The 20294-nt window shown below is 42.5% G+C and overlaps 1 protein-coding gene across 1 annotated transcript in view; it reads left to right on the top strand.

Annotated features, from left to right (window-relative positions):
- LOC114042722 (mitogen-activated protein kinase kinase kinase kinase 4-like) overlaps positions 1-20294 on the top strand; it is a 228954-nt gene that overhangs the window by 4628 nt on the left and 204032 nt on the right. The window contains exon 2 of the mRNA XM_027861416.1: positions 5721-5786. Coding sequence (XP_027717217.1) covers positions 5721-5786 — 66 coding nt within the window. The remainder of the gene's footprint in view (positions 1-5720; positions 5787-20294) is intronic.

Genomic DNA, 20294 nt, shown 5'->3' with positions numbered 1-20294 from the left:
CGGGGACAGAGAGAGAGAGAGAGAGAGATCCAAAGAATTCTGACATGTGTCTTGAAGCTAAAGAAAGCATAGAATAACAGCTGGAAGGCCTTTCCAGAGGTCATCTGGTCCAGCCCCCTCATGTTTGTCACTAAGGCATGGTGAAATTTTTACCCCCACCTCAGATGTCCATTCCAAGAGGGGCCTGCTGAATTGACTGTGGTTATTGGTGATGTGGCACTGAGGACTTCCCATAAGTGCGAGGCACTACCCCTTTAAGGTTCTGTGTATCTTTCACACAGCTAGCCTTACCTGAACTAGCTTAGACTCCCAGGCAATGTCTTTGGGGCTATAAGATTAATTCTTTGTCCCCGAATCCTGCGAGTTGATTGTCCCAAAGGGCAATCAGTGATGCTCCTTGCTGATCATTGTGGTCTTTGAGTTTGCATTATCTCTGATTATACAGGCATGGAGGAAGGCAACGGACATGGGCTAATCCAAAACAGCAGATGATTTCTCTTGCAATTGCCTTCTATTTATATGTTAATGTACCTGCCATCTCTCCTACTCCCCCACCACACTGCCCAAACCTGTTCTCTGCCCTTCAGTCACTCACTGCTCCCATTTCACCCAGCCCATTAACCCCTCCTAGCTATTCTGGACCCCTCCACCTCCCCTCGACTCCATCGTCAGCTATTTCAGTGCTGGAAATGGCACCGGCTTTGGAGCCAGAGGATCTGAGTGACCTTAGGCTAGGGACTTTCCCCTCTCTGGGCCTCCCTGTCTTTGCCTCTCCCCCCACCGTGTAACTGTGAGTGCCTCCTAAGGTTCTATTCTTGCCCTTTTCCAGTTCATGTTTTTCCATGACTTCAGTTATTACCTATGTGAAGACATGGCTCAGCTTTCTCCATCCCCAGCTTTTGCCCCTCACTTGTGGGCTTTTCTCCTATGTTCTGATGGTGTACGGGGCACTTTCCCTTGGATACGCTGCTCTTAGTTCAAGGCTTACAGTGTCCGAATCAGAGCTCATCATTTTCCTCCTCCAACTGCCTTCCCTTAGGTCCACCAATGTTACTGCCATTCTTTTAGTCTTTCTGATTTGAAGGTTGACCTTATCTGTGACTATTTTCCCCTCCTTCATCTTCCAAATCCACGCTGCCACCAAATCCTACCATTTCTTACTTCCAGATAACTTGGGGTCAAATTTACCTACATTCAAATTCTGCTTTGGCCACTTACTCCTTGGGCGACCTTGGCAAGTCACTTTGCCTCTCCAGGGCTCTGTTTCCTCCTCTGTAAAATGATGGGGTTGGACTAAATGATCTCTAAGGTCCCTTAGAGCTCCGAGTCTATGACCCTGTGATTCCCTGTTGATCCCTGTGTGCCTAGAATAGTACAACAGCTGACTTTCCTGCGACCAGTCTCTTCTCTCTTCTAACCCACCAAATTCTCTTCCAAATTCTCTTTTTCTTAGGCTAAATTTAAAATCACAGCACCTCAAAATACTAATGACTAGAGGAGGCAGCCCTGAAATGTCTTGAATGTCTGGGCATAGTCAGCCTGGTTATCTTTGTGGGCAAAAGTACAACAAAACCCCATATATGCATGGAGGATTTTTTTCTTAGACAGAACCTATGGTTCCATTGATGGAGGGAACTCCCTGTAGCCCTGCCGATCAGAATCTGCTCTGTTACAGCTGCCTGAGGCACTAAAGAATGAAGCAATTGTACCCAGAGGGTCAAAGCCAGGATGTGTCAGAGGTTAAGATTTGAACTCAGGTCTTCCTGGCTCTGAGGCCGGCTCTCGCCCCACTAAGCTGTGCTGCTTTTCATGGAACCGTTTATAGAATGCTTTAGGACTTCATGAGAGGCAGCATAGCATAACAGATTGTATACTGGACTTGAAGGCAAGAAGACCTGGATTCAAATCCTCCCTCTGACACTAGCTGTGTCATCGTTGGCAAGTCATCTAGCATCTCTAACCTCAGTTTCTCCCTCTGTAAAATAAGGGAGTGGGCTGGATTCAGTGGCCTCTAAGATCCCATCCAACTCTAAATCTCTAAACCTACAATTTAGTTTTTACCAGCTTCTTCTAAGTCCCCTATGCGGAGTTTCTTAAACTTTTCCTGCTTCTAACCCCTTTCTGAGTTTCAGCAGCATTTGTTCAGGAGATGTGTGACCTGAAGGCATGTGCAGTGAAAAGTGTGCATGCTTTGTGTTTAGAACCAAGGCTGCAGTGAAGTTAGGGGATGCAACATGGGCAAGTGCTGCCAGAAACACCTTGGAATCATTAGGCATTTGATTTTGAATTAATTTTTGGTCCTTGCACATTTAGAAACCTTTTAATGTTGCCAAATTTTTCACGGCCCATGGTTTAAGAAGCACTACCTATGGGATGGGGTTTGCTTGTTTTCTGGTCATTTTCCTTCCAGATGTAAGAAAACCATGGCAGGGAGAAGACCTCAGCCTTCTTCTCAAGGTAACACTGCAGGCAGCGTGACAACACCATGGCTTGGAGGACCATGAAAGAAAGAGGGCTTCTCTGATGAATAGCTGTTTGTTTTCTGCAATCAAACATTCCTTCTTAGATTTTGCTTGAGGTTACAGAATTTACATTTTTGCCTCTGACTACAGGTCAGTGGTAAAGTTGAGAGGAGAACTCAGGGTGCCACTGTCCTAGTCTATAGCTTAACCCTCATTTTTAGACATCCACACCTCACTTAGTCAGTGAAGAGTTAGGGGAAAAAATAGCAGAAAAAAAATCTTGTCTTAGAACAGACAAATTGTAGTTTGAATATGCTGCCTCTAAAACACAGCTTGTCTTTTCCCAGTGTTATCTACTGATCTAAGATTATAGGATCCTAGTTCTGGATCCAAAAGGGCCCTCAGAGGCCATCAACTCCAACCTCCTCGTTTTATGGAGGAGGAAACTGAGTTATGGGGAAGGGAAATGACTTTGCTGAGGCCACACAGATAGTAAGGAGAAGAGCTGAGATTGAAACCCTGTTTCTGTTACTTCATATTCAATATTCTTTCCACTATACCTACATTGGAGATAAATAGGGTAAACTTCACAGGAAAGACCCCAGAGAAAGATACACAGGAAAACATTTTATTTATATGTTCCAGGGAAGGTAAAATTCAATCCAAAACATGAATCTTTGAGACTTCTGCTAAACAGGAATGCTGGAAGTATCAGAACTTTTTTTTTTAATTTTAGGGGAGGTAGAATGTTTCTAAAGTAATTTGGATATGGCTCAAATGAATTCTGAATAAATAGATGCAGACTGGAAACCATATTGATTATTTTCCTTAATAGCCAACTTTTGAATGATCACAGCTATCACCATCTAAGTCCAAATAAGGGCCTTGCTTTATTCATTTCACTGCATGGGACTCTGAAAAGGACTTTAGAGAATATAAACTGGGTTTCTCATCAAAGAATCTCAGAGAAATTCTAAGGAGAATCTTAAGTGGTCCCTTCACATGCAGAACATCTAGTCTCTCATTAATTCTGTGCCTTCTGTCGCCCAAATAAGGACCTTGAAAGAAACAAAGAATGGTCCTTCAGTCAGTGATATCAATAGGCATCAACTAACATGACTGATGGTTTTGACAGATGGCCACAGACTGATCCTACCAAGTTAATAATGTTTCCCATAAATCTCCCAATGATACTACAGAAGAATTCTGCTAAGGTGATAAATGGTTCAAGTAGATACAGAAAAACTCCTTTTGTTGGCTATGCTTTTCATCACATAAATCTCACTATGAGTTATTATAAAAGTAATACATTTTATATCAAGATCACCCTAAGAGTGATCTACTTTTACTTCTAATTTCTTAATAAAAAAACCCAACTTTTAGTAACTTGGACAATTAAAAGGAGACCTAGGCCATGAAATAATTGATTATTGATGAGATTGTTTGTTGGTGACATTTATTTTGAAAATAGTTTTGGTGAAAAAAAGGGAGCTGCCTTCTCAGATGAATGGGAGCTGCATCCAGCCGAGGAGAGGTAGAGTTGTTGAGTTTCAAAGCTCAGGTGATACCTTCTATGTGAAGCCTTTTCTGATATTGCCCCATCCCCACCCCTGCCAAAATTACTTGGCATGTATCATTTCTGTATATAGTCATTTATATGTATACACATTGTCTTTCCCAACAGAATACTAACTCCTTGAGGGCAAGGACTAATTTCAGTTTTATCCTTGTATCCCCAGTACTTGGATAGTACCTGACATATACTAGGCACTTTATAAATGCATATTGGTTGACTGTGAGCCATCCATTCTCTTTGTCCCAATGTGTCCCAGAAGAATCTAACCATGGAGCTCTTGCATGAGCCATTTGTATGGCTGCATAAAATCAGTGGGGAAGGAATATGTTGGGGAAAGAAGGTGAGTGGGTGTATCTATATTGACCAAAATACAGCAAAGATTTGGTTATTATCCAGCCCATTTGCCCAGTCATTTCTCCCATAGAGGCTCAATCACACCTTCAGTTGGTGTACAAAGCTATCCGCCTCTCTAAACCATTACCAAGATCGAATTTGGACGTGGACAACAGTGGAGAACTGAATCAGACAATCGTGAACAAGTGAATGATCCACTTCATTTTGAAACACTGAACAATGTAGCTTAGTAGATGCTCACTAAATATTTGTTGAGCGAATGAAACATTCCTTAGTTTGCACATAAATCAGTAAAGAATTTATATATATATAGTACAAGACACAGGACATTATAGACTTATCGTGTATTGGAGGTGAAATGCAGGACCTTTGAGATCATGTTTCAGTCTCCTCACTTTAGAGAGGAGGAAACTGAGGTCCAGAGAGGGGGAAGGGATTTACTCAAAGAACCATGCTACCTCATTGTTTCCATTTTATTAATGAGGAAACTTGGGGCAAGAGAGGGTAAGGGCCTTATTTAATCTCTAGTCAAACTATGAGTAAAATCTTTTTTTTAAAATGAGTTTCTTAGTGTAGTGGAAAGGGTGTGGGATTTAGAGTCAGAGGAGTCCAGTTCAAATCTTGGCCTTGTTGCTCACTGTACAACATTGGACAAGTCACTTCCCCTCTCTGGGCCTCAGTTTCCTCATCTACAAGATAAGGGGTTCAGATTTGGTGGCCTCCAAGGACCCTTTTAGCTCTAGATTTCAGTGATATAGCCACTAAATAGTTGCAAAGGAATGGATTGAGGGCTCTCAGAGGCATAGTATTATGCAAAAAGACTGGCAGACTTCGATGGAATTAGCAAGGGAGTTTAAAAAAAAAAAAAGAATGACCACATGTACTTAAAATTAAACTGCAAAAATAGTCTTTTGATTTGTAACTGGGAGGGTGGGGAAATTTCATGTCATGTGACTATCTTATGCCCTTCTTGTGGGAAAGATGGAGAGATGGGAACAAGATGATAATACATTTAGATGGAAGGAGATCACCAGCAGAGGTCCTCAACACTAGATCTGGAGTTAAAGGACCCGACCAAAGAATCCTGGCTCTGCATCTCTTCCTACATCTGTGACCTTGGGCACTCCTCTTTCCTTCTCTCCCCAGGCCTCAATTTCCTCTGTAAAAGGAGGGTATTGAACTTGATGACCTTCTAGGTCTGACATTCTGTGATCTTTCCATGTGTGTTCTCAATGAGCAGGGCCAGTTAGAGACACAATTCAAGTCATTCCCTAAGTATCCAGATCTTTCTGCATGAGGGATAACTATATTTTCTCTTCTTCTTACAGGATCCAGCGGGAATATTTGAACTAGTGCAAGTGGTTGGAAATGGTACCTACGGACAAGTCTATAAGGTTTGCTTTCTTTTCATTCCTTTGACATTTCCTATGAAAACCATTGTTATATAGCCTGACAATCCCATGATGTAAAATTAGCCTTCCTAAGTTTTGACTCACTTTGCTTGGGAGCAGCATGGGGATCTCCTTAGAAAGGAAGAGGGAGGAATACTTAATGAATTCTGTACTCACTCTCTCTTCCCAGGCCTGCTTGACTCCAAATCTGTTGTAGGCCAGTGTTCTTAGGATCTTCTATGCACTGGCCACTGTCCCCCTCCCAACCAAACTGTATTACTTAAAGACAATTAATGAGAATTATCAAGGACCTACACTATCAAAGGACATGCCTGACTCAATGCAAATGTACAAACCCATCCAAAATCCTTCTTATATAATGAAGATCGAATGTGAAAAATAACCATAAACTATGCAAGTACTGAAAGGAGGGTAGAAATGGATGCCTGTCACACAGGCACTTGGCAAGAAGAGTGAAAGAGCAAAGGAAAGCTTTTCGGCCCACTCGGAAATGGGGTGAAGTAAGTTAGAGCAGAGGAGGAAAGTTTGGCTCTGCCCCTTTGCTCTCCTGGCTGTCTAGAAGGGAGGAGAGGCAGAGCTGAGAGAATATAGCCCCCAAGCTCCCAGCCCTCTTGGCTATTACCTAGAGAAGGAAGGGGGAGCAGAGCCAAGGGGCTGCTGTTCTCAAGAGCTGCCAGGAGGGGGCGAGAGAGAGCACGAGAGCTGAGCCAAGCTTTTGCTCTTCCTCTTAATTGGAGAGAAAAGAAAAGAAAAAAAAATACAACCACCTCCCAAGGACAAGAGAGACCCCAGAAAACCTGTGTCTGAAAGCCCTGTCTACAGTAGGTAGGTCATATGTTCCTCTTTGCTGGGATCCAAGTCTGCTCCCCAATATCTTATCTTCTGCATTCCTAACTGCTGGCTCTGAAGGTCAGTGGAGGTGGTCACCTTCTTCCAAGGAAGGAATTGGTTTTTAATTGGGGAGGAGGGGAGTGTCTATTAAGAAACAGAAAAAATGACAAGCCTCCTCAATCCAGTCTGTAAGGTTCACAAGGAACCACAATTTTGAATCTGAGGGGGCTTGCCTTCTAATAGTAAGCAGCATCCTCAATCCACAACCTGTTGGGGTCCAGGAGACCTATTATTATACTGGCTACAGCTGAGTGAGGGAGGGGCCGTGTTAATCTGCCCCCACTCCCATTCCAGATGACAAGAAGGTAACGGTGTCAGTTGTTCACTATGATGTTGCCAAGGATAGCTGAGCAGGCAGGCCGGTAACACTTAATCTCTCTGAAGGAGGAATCAAAGCAAGCTTGCTCAGCAGAGTCAATGATAGCTGGCAATGCTCATCGTTCCCAAAGGAGAGTGCTGGGACAGCTTAAAGAAGAAACTATCACAGTCCATTTCCAAAATGGAGTGCAATCTTCTCTCTCCCAACCTTCCAAACTGCTGTCCCTTTTGTTTGGTGGCTGTCTGTGTATTCTCCAAAGACTCTTAAGTGAGAAGTCTTTTGTGTTGGGACCAGTGTTGGTTGGGACCAGTATGTGCTCAGGATATATTGACTCTGTATAGTAGCAGAACTCTTTCCAAGCAGTTTTGACTATAACTGTTCAGTTCAGCGAAGGTCCAGAATTATAGTCCCGCCAGTCACATGACTATTTGGACACATCGTGACTGATCACTTTGCCCACAAATCAATATTTGTAGTGTTTTGGGCCAGTTGGGCGACTGCCCAAAATTGTACTGGAACTAAAAAGAAACTGATTCAAGAGAAAGGCAAGTGTTATGCTACGGGAATAGTTCTGAAGAAAGGATATGTTCCTTACCGCGTAAATACTCCATAAAAATTAACTTTATTAATATATACATATATATGTGTGTATACATATATATGTCTATAGATATATTTAATATATTACTTAATGTTGAGTCCTATCCAGAAAGCCATAAAAATCAGAACATCTTGATACTGGAAACAACCTTAGAAGTCATCTATACTACAGTAATTCTAGGGAGGAGTGTTGTAGAGATTGCTTGTGTTTGTGTATGTATATGTATATATACATATGTGTGTGTATGCACACACACATGTACCTGCTTTCACACACATGCGCACACATGTACCTGCTCAGGTTCAGAGGTATCATCACCTCTGAAGTTTTGGAATGGAAGTTTATATCTCTGCCTCTTATTTCCTCTGGCTTCCTTGTATACTCAGCATACATCTCATATTCTGTAGGAGTCCTTTGCCAGTCCCCACCACCACCCCACATCCCAGCTGCAACTGCCTTTCCCTCTGTGACTACCTGCCACACACTCTATTTTGTAAATGCCTACTTATTTACATGTCTCCCCTATTAGAATGCAAGCTCCTTGAGGGCAAGGACTGTTTCATTTTTTATCTTTGTATCCTCAGGGTTTAGCACAGTACCTACACATAGCAAGCATTTGATAAATACCTGACTGACTGAGAAAGGAGAGAAAAGCTTGGCATAATCAGAGACACACATTAGATTTTAGGAGAGCAGATTTCAGAGGGTTCCAAGGAAGTCCAGGTAAGGCTCCTTGGGCTAAAAGAAATCAGAAGTCAGCCTCAGAGGAATGGAAAATCCCCAAGGTTGAAATTACGAAGGTACAATGAGAAACAGTTCTGATAAGAAGAAAGAGGGATTGTCTGAAGAGATTGATGTGGATGCACATGGAAGTTACCAGTCAACTTAGATGAAAAAGAAAACGTGTGGAAGATGGAAACAAAGACAGATGGGAAGGGAATAAGCATTTTTATATGGCACCCACTATGTGCCAAGTACTGTGCTAAACTTTTTACAAATATCTCATTTGATCCTCACAATAACCCTGCAAGGTAGGTGCTGTTATTACCCCGATTTGGTAGTTGAAGAAATTAAGCCAACCAGAGGTTGTGACTCTCTCAGGGTCCCATATCTAGGAAGTGCTTGAGGCTGGATTTGAACTCCGGTCTTCCTGACTCGACCTAGTGCTGAAAGAGGCCCAGTGCTCTCTCTACTGCCCCCGGCTGCCTCCATACAATACAACACAATATGGTGACATAGTCTTGTAAAAATAGTATCAAGAGTTCTCAAGGTCAGAATGAGCTGAGACTGGTAAGGATGACCAAGGAGAGCAGAAAAGGTGTTTTTAGATTTGTGAGGTTTTTTAAGGTGGGTAAGGGGAGAAAAGAAGATCAAAGAAGGCACAGGCCTGCTGCTCAGGGTGGCTGAGATGATGATAACTGATGACAGAGAGAAAGCAGAGCTGTTTCCTTCTTCTTTTGCTTCTGTTTTCTCTAGAAAGGAGAGTGACCTTTGAACTGGAAAGGATAGAGCAAAATGATGTCTATGATAAGTGAGGAGATACTAACAGCTCTGAGCTGCCCTTGAAGGATTCATGTCATTTGGCCCAGATGAGTTATGTTTTGGGGGTACTGAAAACTGGCAGATGCAAATGCTGAGCCATCCTCAGTGATCTTAGAAAAACCATGGAAAATGGAAGAGACTCTGCAGGATTGGAGAAGGGCAAAGGTCCTAACTTTGAAAAAAAAAAAAAGGAAGTGAATAAAACCTTCAAACTATAGGACAGCGAGCACAACTTTGATTCCAGGCAAAATTCTGGAAAGGATTATTAAAAGGAGGGTTAGTGAACGTCCAGATAAGGAAGTAGCAATCACAAAGAGAAGACAGGGTTTCATCAGGGACAATCCAGACGACCCTTATTTCCTTTTTTTGACAGAATCCCTAAGTTGGTAGATTAAGGGAATGCTGCAGATCTAGTTTACTTAGATTTTAGCAAAGCGTATGATAAAATCTCTCCCATTCTTATTGTGGAAAAGAAGGAGAAATGTGGGCTAGTTAATAGTAAAATTAGGTAGATTTGGAACTGGCCAAATAGCTGAACGTAAGAAACTGCCATTAATGGTTCCATGCCATCTCAGAGGGAGAGCTCCAATGGAGTACATCTGAAAGCTGCTCTTGCTCCAGTGCTACCTTGACACTGAAGGGGAAAGGACAGAATTTGACTAACAAATGTTCCCAAGAGTATATTTGTGGTAAGAAGCAAAGGCAGGGTGTAGGGAGGGGGGATTTGCCCATTACGAGACCATCTTCTCTGAAGAAGGGTTGTACCTCCCAAGATTTTATCACACCTCAGAGAGGGGATATATTAAACCCCAAGGCAATTAGCACCCAGGGTGGTTAGAAGGTCACAGAACCAGAGCAGGGAGAACATGGACTTAGAGGGGAAGACTGAAGACTCATGACTTAAGACACAGAACAACTCCCACCATACAACGTTGCTTCCATCTGACCTTATTTCCTTCATGGAGTGATATTTCTGAGAGTAAGGCATGACAGAAAATAAGGAGGAGAAAGGAGTCAGATGTTAAAATTCAATAGCAAAGAAATGAGATATAAGGGAGAACTGAGATAGAATAGAGGTACAAGTCATGGGATGTGAGGTTAATGAACTGGGAGGCTAGGCAGTATCAACATGCACATTGAAATATTAAGGATTTGGGGTAAAAAATAAGATGGTGAGGCAGCTAGGTGGCACAGTGGATAGAGCTCTGGCCTTGGAATCCGGAGGACCTGAATTCAAATCTCGCCTCAGACACTTGACACTTACTGGCAGTGTGACTCTGGGCTAGTCACTTAACCCCGATTGCCTCACCAAAAAAGGAGAAAAAAAGGAGAAAATGGTAAGCCAGGTACGTAAGTCCTTGAGAAAGATTAGAGGCAAACTAGGGAGGATAAAAGCAGACAAGAAAACTATAAATTAATTAATTAACTAATCTTGACATAAAAATATTCACTATATTAAGAAAGCAGCTACAGAATTATATTCAAAAGATGATTCACTGTGACGAGGTTATAGTTATACCAAGAATTAAAGGATGATTTACCTTTAGGAAAACTATAAACATGATAGGCTATATTAATGAAGAAAATAAGAAAAAAAATCACATAATTGTATCAATAGATACAAAAAAGCCTTTAACAAAGTAGAGCATTCATTCATCTTATAAATGCTAAAAGCATAAGATTTAACAAACCTTTTCTTAATTTGACAAGTAATTACTATCTAAAGTCAACGGTTAGCATTATCTGTAATGGAATAAGAAATGCTAGAAGCCTTTTTAATATGAGCAAAAGTGAAGCAAGGATGTTCATTGATGACTATTATTTGATAATAGTTCTAGAAATTATAGTTATGACAAGGAGAAGAAAAAAAATTAAGGGAATAAACATAGGTGATGAGGTAAAATTATCTCCTTGTAGATGATATGGTTTACTTAGAGAATCCTTAAGAGTCACCTAAAATAATTAGTAATTTAGGGAGGTAGCAGGATATAAAATAAACCCCACAAGAATAATCAGTCTACAAAACTCAGCAGGGGTAGATAGAATAAGAAACTTCATTCAAAGTAACTACAAGGTGTGTGTGTGTGTATATATATATATATGCATACATACATATATACATATATATGTGTGTGTGTGGTATGTGTGTGCATATATACATATATATTTATATGCAGAGAGAGTGAGAGAGAAGTAAACATGATTTTTACAAAAATGTAGAGATTTGGTGTTCATGGGTGTATCTCTATAATAACATGATGCCACCTAAATTAGTTTGTGTATTTAGTGCTGTATCCTTGAAACTACCAAGGAGTTACTTTATACCAATGGTTCTCAGACTTTTTGGTCTTGGCACCCTTTTACACCCTTAAAAATTACACCCTGAAGAGCTTTTGCTTATGGAAATTGTATCTATTGAAATTTATCATTTTAGAAATTAAAACTTTCCAGTATTATTATTAAAATAGTTTTGACCTTGGGGACCCTCTGAAAGGGTCTCAAAGACCCCTAAGGGTGACTAGACTACATTTTGAGAACTATTACTTTGTAGAACTAGACGATAATAACAAAATTCATTTAGAGGGAAAAAATATCAACAGTCTCTAGGAAAATAATGGAAAAAAGTAGATATGAAGGAGCATTAGCATTTTCTGATTTCAAATAAATTATCATTGAGTCTAAAGGGCCTATTATGTGCCAGGCTCTGTGCTAAGCTCTAAGATCACAGAAGTGAAATAGTCCTTGCCCTCAAAGACCTTATAGTGTACCCAGGGGGGAGATGTGTATATAAGTTTGTGATAATTTTTGAGGGGGTGTGCTAGCAGCTGGGGGAATCAAGAAAGGCTTCATGTAGATACTGCAGAAGAAGGAGAGGGAATAAGCATTTACCTGCTGCCTATTACATGCCAGGCGATGGGCTAAGTTTTTTTTTTTTAAACAAATGTTATCTCATTTGGTTTTCACAACAACCCTAGGAGATAGGTATTGTTTTTGTCCTCACTTTACAGATAGGGAAACTAAGACAAGCAGAGGTTAAGTGGGTGCCCAGGGTCACACAGCTAGTGTCTGAGGCTGGATTTGAACTTGTCTTCCTGTCTCCAGGCCCAGTGCCCCATCAATCCACTGTAGCACCACTTAGCTGCCTCTAGAAGATGGTGCTTGAACTGTGCTTTGAAGGAAACTATGGATTAAAAGAGGTAGAAATGGGGAGGGAGGGCATTCCAGGCATGGAGGACAGCCAGTGCAAAGGCACAGAGATGGGAAATTGAGTTCTTCTTGATAAGCAAAATGACTGCTTTGGCTTGACCATAGTATATGCGAAGGGGAGCAATATGTATTAATCTGGAAAGGTAAGTTGGGACCAGGTTATGAGGGGCTTTAAATGCCTGTACTTGAGTCTGTACTTGATCAAAGAGGCAACAAGAAGTTTATTAAGTAGGAGAGTGATATAGTCAGACCTGCACTTTAGGAAAATCATTTTGGCTGCGGTGTGGAGAATACATTGGGTGGGAAGAAATGCTGCAATTCCTGAATAATAAAAGGAATGTAAGTTAAAACACTTTTGAGGAACTGACCCAAGACAAAAATGGTAAGTATTGGAAGGGATGTGGGAAAACAGGCACACTGCAGCCCTTTTGGTGGTGAATTGGTCTATCCATTCTAGAAAACACTTTGGAATTATACTAAAAAGTAACTAAACTGCACATATCCTTTGATCTGGTGATGGGATTACTAGGCATATATCCCCAAGATCAAAGACAGAGGGAATAGTCCCATATATGCAGAAATATTTATAGTAACACTTTTTCTTGTAATAGCACAATGCTGGAAGGAAATGCATGCCCCTATTAAGTGATCAAATTGTGATAAATGAATGTAATTGAATATTGTTGCACCAGAAGCAAGGATAAATATGAAGAATTCAGGAAAACTTGGAAAGATTTGTATGAACAGAGACAGAGCAAAGTAAGCAGAAGCAGAAGAACAATTTACAATAGATTTGGAATAGGGCATACACTTTCAAACATGGCCAGTGTCTTGATTTGTTTTGTTGAAAGGAAGAGTCACTGGGAAGAAATAAGATAATATATATACATATATTATATATATATATATACATATCTATATATATCTATATATATATAATACACATATTTAAAGCATCAATAAAACTTTTTTCTTTAAGAGAAAAGGAGTCAGTTGGTAACAGCAACCAGGATTTAGATAGGGTGGTATACCTGGATGAAGTAAATGGATGGAAAAGAGGAGAGGTTGCTAAGTTACAGCAGTAGGGAAGGGTCTGAAAGTGGTAGTGAGGAGCAAGGAGTGTGTGGTATGTGTACTCTTCCTTCTGATCCAATGTATTGGGTAGGGAGTATGACCAAGGATATAGTGTCTTCTTGGGGAGCCAGGTTCCTGTGATGGCAAAAAGATGGAAAGAACAAGAGGAATGAAGTCTAAGATGCAGGGAAGTTTGTTAAGAATAAAAACAGATGTTTCAGAGGGCCCAATGGAAGGGCAGGGGGAAGCAGTACAGGGACTCAGGAGACACGAGATGAGATGGATTGGCAAGAAGCTGGGGAGTGATAACAGGGAAGGAGGCTCTCGCCCAGGCCAAAGGAGACTTGGAATCCCAACCATCTTAGGAAAGGAGTGCATGTCCTAGGGCTGGGAGTGGTTGCACAGTTATCTGAATCTTGCCGAATTTCATCAAAGAGGATTTCTCTTTTCTGCCTTTGCCCCCTTCTTTTCTCTCTTTGTCCACCTGATGACACAGTGTCTGGTCATGAGAGAAACTGAGGAAGCAGAAGTGTGCTTCGAAGACTGGCCTCCCAAGTAGGGATACTGGATTTTTGTCTTACAGAGGTTGGTTTGGAGCTCAGTGCTGATGAAGCCAAGATCCCAAATGGGGTCTGTTGCCCTGCATTCTTCTATGGCCATGCACCGCACCAAAGCCATTGCCTGCACACATGTATGCTGTAGAATGTAAGGGGGTCCAGAAGGAAGTATGTAGAAGGATCATATTTAATGAAAAAGCAACCCAAGTATCAGTTTTGCTTTGTGTTGGTCCAGAACATGGCCTTCATTTATGGAGGAGATAAAAACAAGAATCCTTGTGCTGCTTATGATCGTTTAATTTTTTTCAAGTCCAGACGGGAAGGAAACCTGAAGCTGGTCAAGGCCAGAGCAGTCAGTGTCCCTTTGTGGCAGCAGGGGCTGGAGGTCTTCAGGCAGGGGCTGGCTGACCTCTAGTCAGATATGTGGTCGAGGGGATCCTTTTTCAGGCAGGGGCTGGACTAGCTGATCTCTTCCAACTCTGAGATTCTGAGATTCTGTGAGTGTGGCTTCATGACAGCCTGCCACTCATGGCATGACCCCGTCTGTTGGAAATGCTTCAGCGAGCACAACAGTTTGTTTTCAAAACACTGCTAAATGCATTGTTGCCTAATTTAATTTTGGAATCACTGCTCACCACATTTCTTTCATTTGCAAGCCACAGGGGGTTAGGGCAGGGTTGCGATTCTTGGTTGACACCCATGGGGAGGGAAGGGGAATGGTGAGGAAAAGGATACAAGTGGTACCCCTACTTATGTGCCCTAAAAATGGTGGGAGCAGGACACAAGGAAAGGGGTCTTTGGAAATGTCAGAGGAGGGAGCAGCTGGGCTTAGCAGCTGAATCTATGTAGGGGCAGTAAAAGAGAGAGTCCTTGGTCTCAGACTTGGAGGAAAAGCAAAGTGGGATTATAATCAGTGGTCATGGAAAAATTGGACAGTGTGCAGGGCTTAAGAGATAAACAATTCTGCTTTCATTACATTGAGGTTGAGCTGGTAGGATAATTATACTATGGACAGAAAACAATCTGGAACTGGAGAGGAATAGAAAGTAGAGATTTGGGAACTTCACAGATAATAAAAGATGTCTTTACAAGGCAGTGTGGGATAGTGATAGAGCATTGGACTGGGAGCCAGGAAAAGAAATACTAGTTGTGTGAGCCTGGGTAAATCACCTTTGTCTCCCTGAGCCTCAGTTTCTTCCTCTGTAAAAAGAAAGGGGTGAATTAGCTGGCCTCTGGAGTCTCTTCTAGCTCTAAATCTACGATTCCTTTATTTTTTTTTAACTAATTAAGGTTTCAGCAGCTTCTGCTAATGTCACTGATAGACCCCAGGGTAAGGTTTTTTTCCTCCTCAGTAAAAAAGAGGACTGGGATTGAGCATTTACTTGGAGGAGAGCATAAATCGCTGTAAGCTAAAGGAATGGTGTTTGTGGAAAGCCCCTATGTTGTTCAGTGGGGAAAATGAGGGATTAACAGCCCCGGCTAGGGTGAGGCAGGTGGGAGATCAGTTTGAGGGTGGGGGACAGGGGAGGCTGCAGAGAAATGCCAGAGCTAAGATAGCAGACAGGAACCGAAGCCAAACCATGAGCTGGGTTAATGCAAGAGGCTGCCAAGAGGCAGCCGAAATAGGCGACAGAAAAACCAGCCTGGAAAGCCAGAAGTTCAGGAAACACATGAAGCTCCATGCATCACAGGGAAAGCAAGCTGTACTGAATGAGGATCCGCTGTCCATAGCTTCCTTTGGACTGGCCATGCTGGCCACTGCTGCCTGTGCATCTTAAAGTAGGCCCCACTCCATTTGGACCCAAGCAGACGCCAGGCCTGAGGAATGCTATTGGAAAGGCTCAGGTCCGTGGAGGAATAGATATGTTTAAACCTTGGTTGGCTCATATCCTCCTCAAAGGAAATAGAATACCTCTGAGACTCTGAGTCCTCATCTGGTTTTCCTCCATTCTAGTAGAACGTGGTTTGTCCAATGCCATAGAAATTGAAGGAAAGGAGGACATGCTGAGGTCAACTAGGAAAGAGAGAAGGGAAAAGTAGAAGGCAAACCTGGAATTCATGCTCCCACCCAAGATTTCAGAATCAAGCAAGCAAGCACTTCTTAATCACCTGTTAGGTGCTAGGCACTGTTTTAGGTGCTGAGGATAGAGACAAACATGAAGCAATCCGTCCTTGACTTCATGTATATTTCCCTAATTAGAAGCTCTGACATTCTGCTATCTAACCATAATCTCCTATTGTTCCATCTCTTCCTGTGCCTCACCCCTCCTAAAGATATTCTTTGTCCTCATCAAGATGTCCAATCCATCCACCCATCGGTGCTTTCTCAAACCATCACCTGTCCTCTGACTTCACTTTCTTCTCTCTAATCTCAAACCGTAGTTAGCCATTTCAACTTTCCATTGTCCTCTGTTCCCAAATCCCTAGCCCCTTCATCCTATCCCAGCTCTTCAGTGGGCAGACTTCAGCCCTGAATGGCTCCTGCCATTCCCTTCGACAAACTAGAGGAAGTGTCACAACTGTGCTGACTAGACACATGTTTTGTGTTATCCAGCCTCAGCTGGGCTCTCACTGCAGGAAGGCAATCTTTTTATTCCTCCCTGTTTGATTCCCTATCTCACTCCCCATAGAAGCTACTGCAAACTTTCTTTTCCCTCTTTGAGGGTTGCCAAGACCAACCCCTCTACCTGTGCACTCGATCCCATCCCTCTTGTCTTCTCCAGATTGCATCCTCAATCATATTCTCTTTTTCTCTCTAATCTTCATCCTTTCTCTCTCTACTGATTGCTTCCCTGCTGCCTTCAAACAACCTGAGTCTCTTCCATCCTTAAAAAACCCTTCATTAGACCTTACCATCCCCTCAAGCTATCATCCTATATCTCTCCCCTTTCTCAGCTAAAGTCCTTGAAAAAGCTATCTATACTTGTGGCTTTCTCCTCCTGCACCTGACCTCATCCCTCTGCTCTCTCCAAAATTACCAGCTTTCTCATAATTGCCAGATCTGATAGTCTGTCCTCATCCTTCGTGGCCTGTCTGCTTTATTTGATATTGTTGACTGCCACCTCTTGGTTACTTTTTCCTCTCTGGGTTTTCATGACCTTACTCCCTCCTAATTCTCCTCCTACCTGTCTGGCTGTTCCTTTTTAGTCTCCTTTACTGAATTATCATCCCTATCACACCTTCTACCTATGGATGTTCCCCAAGGCTCTGTCCTAGGCCTTCTCTTCCCCTTCTATATTCATTCTCTTAAATGACCTAAACTGACCTTATCAGTTTAATTGACATCTCTATGCAGATGATTCCACATGTTATATCTCCAGCCCTAGGTCTCTCCCCTGACCTCCAGTCCCACATCGCCAATTATCTATTAGACATTTCAAACTGGATTTCTTGGAGACATCTTCCAACTCAGCAAGGGCAAAACTGAACTCATTATCTTTCCCCTCCTCTCTTCCAAACATCCCTACTTCTGTCAACCGTCTAGTCTCCACCAACTTTCCAGTCTCCCAGATTGGTAACCTTGGCATTATCCTGGACTTTTCACCCTCTTTCAGTTGCCAAATTTTGCTGTTTCTACCTCTGCAACATCTCTCTCATCTGACCCTCTCTCTCGTTTCACATGGCTACTACATTAGTTTGGGCCCTCCTCACCTCTTTCTTAGCCTATTGAAACAGCCTCCCAACTGGTCTCCATGCTCAAGACCCTCCCCTCTCCAGTCCATCCTCCACATTGCTAACAAATGAATTTTCCTTAAGCCCATATGATTCCCCTCCTCAATCAACTCCACTGCCTTCCTTTTGCTTCTAGGATGAAATAGAACTCTTTTTTAAAAAAATTTATTTATTTATTTATTTATTTTAAATAGAACTCTTTTGTTGAACTCTTCACATCCTGGCCCCAACCTATCTTTCCAGCCTTATTGGATGAAACTCCCCCTCCTGAACCTTGTGATCCAGGCTAACTGGCCTTCTCTCTGTTCGTCACACATCACACTCCATCCCCATCTCTGTGGCTTTGTATTGGTCATGTCCCATGCCTGGAATGCATTTCCTCCTTGCTTCATAGAGTCCCTCTTGTCCTTGAAGAAAAAGCTTTGGTACCACCTTCTGCATGAAGCCTTCCTTGCTGCCCCAGCTTCTCATGCCTTCCGTCCCAGACTACCTTGCATTTGACCACTGTGTAAATATTCATGTTATATCTATGCTCCATATACTCAGATATGTACTTGTATACCCAGTGCCTAGCACAGAGTAGGCACTTAAAAAATGTTTGCTGATTGATTATAGTAAATACAAAATATACACAGAGTAAAAAGGGGGTCCTTTAGGGAAGGAGGCACTGGCAACTTAAGGGGGGAGTGGGGAGAAAGCAGGATTAGCAAGGGCCTCATGTAGAAGATGGCACGTGAGCTGAACTTCGGAGGAAACTAGAGATTCCAAGAGGAGGACTTGAGGTAGATGGCATTCTAGATGTGAGAGCCAGCATATGCGGAAGTATGACGACAGGACATTGAATGCCAGTGGTGAGGAACAACCCTGGCTGTGCAGTGCATGAAGGCGAGCCATGTTTAATCAGTCTAGAAAGATAGATAGTAGCCAGCCTGAGAAAGACTTCAGATTCCAGATAGCAGAGTTTGTACTAGATCCTAAAGATACCAGGGAGTTATTAGAATTTCTTAACCAGGGGAAAGACAGAGTCAGACTCACACTTCAGGAAAAGAAGCGTTGCATTCACTCTGTTTGTGGAATTCTCTTGCTCTAATTTGTTGAAGTTTAATGGCTATGTTTGGGGAGCTATTTATTGTTTACTATTTGATACGAGTCAGTGCTTTTAAAAATCATCGTCTCATATCTATGGATACTCAGCCCACAGTTGTGGCTCTAAAATGTGCCAGGTTTTTCTAGGAAAGATTATGTCTCACTTAAGGACCTAGAAAAAAATAGAACCCATTTTAAACATTTCACTAAAAGTATATGTTTCCCAATGGAAACCAAGATCAGTATATTTATAATGGGTACTCCACTCAGTTCTGACTTCCCATTGCAATTTGAGTTCAGCTCAGGGATACTTTTCTGCTTGAACCCCTATTGAGTACATTCTTTACCAATCGCCTGGGCAGGAATCATAAATCAGATAACAAAATATTTCATTAGGACAAGATTGCAAAGTAAATAGCAAGAAGAAATTAAGCAATAAAATCCTTCTCAGCTTCCCATACATGAATGAATGGGTATAATCTCCCACAGACTTGTTCACTTGTGAGGAAGGGGATAATTCCCTGGAAAATTCCCACTTGGAGGAGGGTTGTTCCTCACCACTGGCATTCAATGTCCTGTCGTCATACTTCCGCATACGCTGGCTCTCACACCTAGAATGCCATCTACCTCAAGTCCTCCTCTTGGAATCTCTAGTTTCCTCCGAAGTTCAGCTCACGTGCCATCTTCTACATGAGGCCCTTGCTAATCCTGCTTTCTCCCCACTCCCCCCTTAAGTTGCCAGTGCCTCCTTCCCTAAAGGACCCCCTTTTTACTCTGTGTATATTTTGTATTTACTATAATCAATCAGCAACTTGGCCTCGATGCAGTCTGTCTTGCATGGAGACAAGAAAAGTCCTCCTGCCAGAGTCCACATGGCTCAGCTTCTCTCAGATCCTGGGCCTCTCTGAGACTCTTGGCCTCTCTCGGATCCTGGGCCTCTCTCAGACCTTGTGCCTCTTTCATACCCTGGGCTGCTCTCTTCTAGACCCTTGGCCTGTGTCAGACCCTCGGCCTCTCTCGGCTCCTTGGCCTGTATAATGCCGACATTCTGCTTTCTTGCCTCCACCCTGTTCCTGCTGCCTGGCGAAAGTGTTATTACTCTTTCAGATGGAGACTTTCCTGGGCCACTATCATTTGGCTAGTCAACACATCTTCAGCTCTGTTGTTATAAAACCACACAATCTCCTCCCTGTTGGTGCACAAAAAGGCCACCCAAGCAGCCATGAGCCTTTGCTGACTTGTCCCTCCCAATGAAAGGCTCCCAGCTGTTAGTCCTAGTTGAGTTGGGGTGAGCTCATTCCTTTCACCTCTTTGCCTGCCTCAAGATCTAGGCAGGGTGCCCCAATGTGGTCAGCACCTCCTGCTGAAGCTTTCATTTGCCCTTCCCACTCTTGTCATGCCCCTAGTAATTGGGGCCCAGCCATGTAAATGGCCTTGATGTTCTGATAAGCCACCAGAAAGTACTAGAAGCCCTGGAAAAGGTCCCCTGACATTTTTTATAGCACAGTAGACAATGTCAGTTGGTGGGGTGTGGGGGTGGG

Source organism: Vombatus ursinus, unplaced genomic scaffold (assembly GCF_900497805.2).
Source record: "Vombatus ursinus unplaced genomic scaffold, bare-nosed wombat genome assembly UNPS02014735.1, whole genome shotgun sequence".
Taxonomy (NCBI): domain Eukaryota; kingdom Metazoa; phylum Chordata; class Mammalia; order Diprotodontia; family Vombatidae; genus Vombatus; species Vombatus ursinus.
This window is presented reverse-complemented; position numbering and strand designations above follow the sequence as displayed.